We start from the raw sequence: 5,455 nt of genomic DNA, 5'->3' as shown, positions 1-5,455 counted from the left end.
GTGTTCTCCCTCACAGCAACAAATAATAAACCCAACTTGTCTGCCCACAGATGTGCTTCTGTTGGTCTTTGGCTGAATAACATTAAGGCATGTTACTATGCTTACATGTGTCAAAATCTTTTACTTGTCTTTGATTATGGGCATGTGTTTGTATGTTGTGAGTGTGTGGTTGACAAAAAGAAGTTTTATGTTTTTCTCTATGGTTTTTCATCTTTGGGACATGCTTAGAGAATTCTCTATTCCACAACTGTAAAAACTTAATGTATATTTCCTCTGGGAGAGCGGTCCAAGGGTGAAGGGAAATGGAACTGTTTGAACTTTGGGGGAAAGCATGGGAAGGAGCAATAGGTGAAGAATTCTAAGGTGGTGGCATTCTAAGGTTGACATCTTCTGCTCTATGATTTTACAAGTATGTACAGGGCCTGCAAGGGAGTCGATATACGTTGTGTTCAATAAATCTTTTCTCTGGGGCTAAGTGAAAACATATGTGCCTGCTTATTTACCAGGTTAATGAAAACACCACCAAGAGTCCCAATGTAATATACACAAGGATTAGCTCCAGTGATGGGCATCTTGAATACTTATGACTTTGATTTGATAAATCATATTTTGGTTAACATCTATGCTCTATTTTTAAAATACAAATTAATTCAATTTCTTGGGCTTGCTGTATTTTAAGGATATGTCTAAGACCCACATGGACAAATCCATGACCCCCACATGAAGATAATTTTAATATACATCAACCTGTGAGTCACATAGTATCTTTGTTGGGGGAGAAGACTGAAAACTAAGAACATTCTAGATACGCACTGTCCAATATGGCAGCTACTAACCATATATGGTTATTTAAATTGAAAGTAAATAAAACTGAAAATTCAACTGCTCAGCACAGTGGCCATATTTCAAGTGCTCAATAGCCACATGTTGCTTCTGACTTCCATATTAGACAGTGTAGATAGAGAACAATTCCCTCATCACAGAACATTCTATTGGACAGTACTGCTCTTCATACTTTGTGGGCCTCAAGTCAGATGCATGAGACCCATGTAAAAGGAAAGGCTCAATATCATTTCTCTTAGAGATATGTCAGATTTCTGTGTGAGATATGAATACACGGTAAGCTGGTATACAGCGAAACCAATATAGGTCATGAGTGGGTCTGGTGCCTTCCGGCACGAACTGTTCCTAGTTCCAAAGGGAAACACTGTCCCTCCACCTCACTTCCCAGACTGAGGACAGGTTCTGGCATCAAATTTCTAGGGGGTGAGTTCTCTTCTAGTGGAGACTGGGGGCAATGCTCTAAGCTAAATTTTGGGAGGCAGGGAGTCCAACTCAGGGAGAGGGATTCTGGGAAATGAAGGGGAGGCAAAGGTGGAGACCCATTGGGAGACTCTCCTTGGTTTATTTAGAACAGCAGTTCTCAAAGTGTGGTCTGTGGAACCTTTGAAGTCCCTGAGATCCATTCATGGGATCCATGAGTCAAAACTCTTCATATTATTACTCGCATCATTTGCCTTCTCACTATGTTGACATTTGCTGAGGTAAAACTTAGCACGAACCGAGGCCATGGTGCCGAACTGCAACAGTAGTTACCTCCACCACCTCTTACTTGCAGAAAAAACAAACACTTTCACTTTAAAATGCCCTGAAGCAGTAAAAATTATCCTTACCAAATCACTATCCTTAAATCCACGTTTTAAAAATATCTTATATGATGATGTGGGACGTACACATAAAGCCTGTCTGCTACATTCCAACATACTATGTCCCGAGGAGCATAATTTGTGTGAACTGAGGTGGTGTAGCCTCTTTTCTATCAAATATCAGTTTTACTTGAAAGAATGAATGACAGAAACTGATTAGTCTTGATTATTTGTCATACACTTTTTCAAAATGAATGTGAGCCTTTCCTTTCAAGAAAATGCACTGACAGTACTTATTGCCTTGATAAAAAGGAAGCTCTCAAGAGAAAATCAGAATTTTGGAAAACTTGTAACCACCAAGTAAGCTTGACAGCTTCCCAGCACTGACAGACTTTCCCGTTGAGATCCGTGGTCATATTAGCAAATGCGATATTTTGATAATATTTAGCTAAATGTGCCAATAAGAGATCTATATAACTAGTGAAACAATGCATTACTTTAAATTATACATTAGTACAAGAGCCATATAATATGCAAAATAGGTCTGTGGATTTTAATGTAACAGAATAGGAAATATTCAATGATACTGTTTCAGGTTCCACTTTGTGAATAACCATTGAGAAACTACCACTTGTGTAGTTTTATTTTAGTATCAGAGTGGAATATTCACAATTATCTGAAAAAGTTATTAAAAATACTACTCCTACATATTTGTGTGAGGCTGTACTTCTTTTCATATACTTTAACCAAAACAAGAGATTAAACGCAGAACAAATATGAAAATCCAGCAGTCTTCTAACGAGACAGTGACTTGCAAAAACGTAAAATGTAAAAAGATCCACTCTTCATTACCTTGTCTATTTTTGGAAATAGGTATTTTTCATAAAAACACTTCTGTTAACTTGCAAGGGCTTAAGAATGTTATTCTAAAGAAATTAATAAAAATATTAAATTTTTATTCCTAGTATGGTAAATACGGATATATATAACCAAGATAAACAAAATTACCCTTGGGGCCCTCGCTAATGTGTAAGACTGTGTGGATATCCTGAAACCCAAGTGTTTGAGAATCTCTCACTCCAACAGCCCCTGGGCCAGGACTCCGGGAGACGGTGTGACAAAGAGCTCTCGGTGCAGGAGGAGAGGAGTCAGGGCAGAGTCCCAGGTCCCCGGACGTGGCTCTCAGGGTCTGAGGCCCGAGGGCGGAGTCTGGGGCGGGGAAGCACAGTGTTGGGGAGTCCCCGTCGCCCCGAGTTTCACTTCTCCCTCTCACAACCTGTGTCAGGTCCTCCTGCCTGGAGACTCATGACGAGGCCTCAGTTCTCACTCCCATTGCGTGTCCGGTTTCTACAGCAGTCAATCAGCGTCTCCGCGGTTCCCGGTTATAAAGTCGCCACCACCTTGCGGAACTCAGATTCTCCCCAGCTCGCAAGGATGTGGGTCATGGAGCCTCGAACCTTCCTCCTGCTGCTCTCGGGGGCCCTGACCCTGACCGAGACCTGGGCGGGTGAGTGCGGGGTCGGGAGGGAACGGCCTCTGCGGGGGGGCGCAGCGAGAGGACCGCGCCGCTGGGGCGCAGGACCCCCGGGGAAGGCGCGTCTCCGCAGACCCAGCCCAAACCCACCCAGCCCACCCCTCCTCGGCCCCGCCGCGTCCTGACCCGGCTCCTTCCCTCCCCAGTCTCCCGCCCTCGCCTCTCTCCCACTGGGGTCTCCCGCGCTTCTCCGTCTGCCGCCCCTTTTCCGTCTCCCGAGACCCTCGCCCCCACCTCCCTCCCGGCCCCATCACCCTCGGAGCCGAGACCCGCGCCGGGAGGAGGGTCGGCCGCCTCTCAGCCCCTCCCCGCGCCCAGGCTCCCACTCCATGAGGTATTTCTACACCGCCGTGTCCCGGCCCGGCCGCGGGGAGCCCCGCTTCATCGCCGTCGGCTACGTGGACGACACGCAGTTCGTGCGGTTCGACAGCGACGCCGCGAGTCCAAAGGAGGAGCCGCGGGCGCCGTGGATGAAGCAGGAGGGGCCAGAGTATTGGGAGGAGAACACGCGGATCTACAAGGAAGCCGCACAGACTTTCCGAGTGGGCCTGAACAACCTGCGCGGCTACTACAACCAGAGCGAGGCCGGTGAGCCACGCGGGCCCGGGTCCAGGCCGCGCCCCCCATCCCCACGGACGGGCCGGGGTCTCCCAGAGTCTCCGGGTCCGAGATTCACCCCGAGGCTGCGGGACCCGCCCGACCCCCGACCCGGGAAGAGCCGGCGGGGACTTTTCCGGGGTTCATTTTCAGTTTAGGTTTAATCTCGGCGGGGGCGGGGCTGGGGCTGGGCCGAGTGGGCCGGGCTGACCGCAGTGTGTGGGTCAGGGTCTCACACTTACCAGTGGCTTTGTGGCTGCGACTTGGGGCCGGACGGGCGCCTCCTCCGCGGGTACAGTCAGTCCGCCTACGACGGCGCCGATTACATCGCCCTGAACGAGGACCTGCGCTCCTGGACCGCGGCGGACACGGCGGCTCAGATCACCCGGCGCAAGTGGGAGGCGGCCGGTGTGGCGGAGCATGACAGGAACTACCTAGAGGGCACCTGCGTGGAGTGGCTCCTCAGATACCTGGAGAACGGGAACGAGACGCTGCAGCGCGCGGGTACGAGGGGCCGCGGGGCCTCCCGATCTCCCCTCGGGCTGGGCTGGCTTCCCACAAAGAGGGGAATTGGGATCAGTGTCAGAACATCCTCCCTCAGAAAAGAAAGGAATCTACCCAGGTTTTCATGTTCTTACTAAAGACTCGCCCAGTGGGCCCGCCCTTCTCTACAGGACAATAAAGGAATCTAGTTTCTTCAGGAATAGGAGGGGAGACCATCGCTGAAATCGCCGTCCTTGGTTCCCTTTGACCCTGGCAGCCACCTTGTGAACCATGACTTTCTCTCTCAAGGCCTTGTTCTCGGCCTGAAAAGATCTGTGCGACTTTGACTCCAGTTTTTCTGAGTTATTCACGCTCCACCCAGGTCAGGACCGGAAGTCTGTGTTCTCTTCTTTGGAGACGTGGAGTCTCCTACCCTGGACATTCACGTGGATTCTAGAACTTTCCAAGGGATAGGAGATTATCCCAGATCCCCAAGTCCTGGCTAGTCACTGAGTTTCGTTCTTCCCCCTTCCAAACAAGTTGTCCTGTCCGTTCTCAGGATGGTCACATGAGTGCTGCTTCAGTGGCCCATGGAGGTAATTGAAAGTGTGAATTTTCTGATCCTTCTCTTCAGAACCCCCAAAGACACATGTGACCCACCACCGAGTCTCTGACCATGAGGTCACCCTGAGGTGCTGGGCCCTGGGCTTCTACCCTGCGGAGATCACCCTGACCTGGCATCGTGATGGGGAGGACGTGACCCAGGACACGGAGCTTGTGGAGACCAGGCCTGCAGGGGACGGAACCTTCCAGAAGTGGGCTGCTGTGGTGGTGCCTTCTGGAGAGGAGCAGAGATACACGTGCCATGTGCAGCACGAGGGGCTGTCTGAGCCCATCACCCTGAGATGGGGTAAGGAGGGAGCCCTGGGCTCAGAGCCTCTTCTCAGGGAAATCAGGAGCCCTTCTGGAGACCTGCAGCAAGGTCAGGACTCAAGCCTGAGGTCAGAGCCCCTCACCGTCCCTTCTCTTTACAGAGCCACCTTCTCAGCCCACCATCCCCACAGTGGGCCTCATTGCTGGCCTGGTTCTCCTTGGAGCTGTGGTCACTGGCGCTGTGGTGGCTGCAGCTGTGATCTGCAGGAGGAAGAGCTCAGGTAGAGAAGGGAGTGGGGATTGGGGTTTTCTTGTTCCCCTG

General features: G+C 50.3%; 1 protein-coding gene across 1 annotated transcript; it reads left to right on the top strand.

Moving 5' to 3' along the window:
* The first annotated feature begins 2,939 nt into the window (after window positions 1-2,939).
* Window positions 2,940-5,418, top strand: LOC124232882 (HLA class I histocompatibility antigen, alpha chain G-like). Its single transcript, XM_046649783.1, has 4 exons — window positions 2,940-3,153; window positions 3,499-3,768; window positions 4,006-4,281; window positions 4,895-5,418. The coding sequence occupies exons 1-4, from the start codon at window positions 2,952-2,954 to the stop codon at window positions 5,416-5,418; spliced, it is 1,272 nt and encodes a 423-aa protein (XP_046505739.1). The 5' UTR covers window positions 2,940-2,951.
* Window positions 5,419-5,455: the final 37 nt, after the last annotated feature.

This window comes from Equus quagga, unplaced genomic scaffold (genome assembly GCF_021613505.1).
Source record: "Equus quagga isolate Etosha38 unplaced genomic scaffold, UCLA_HA_Equagga_1.0 140440_RagTag, whole genome shotgun sequence".
Lineage (NCBI taxonomy): Eukaryota > Metazoa > Chordata > Mammalia > Perissodactyla > Equidae > Equus > Equus quagga.
The sequence above is the reverse complement of the archived record's forward strand: the minus strand, read 5'-3'. Positions and strand labels throughout refer to the sequence as shown.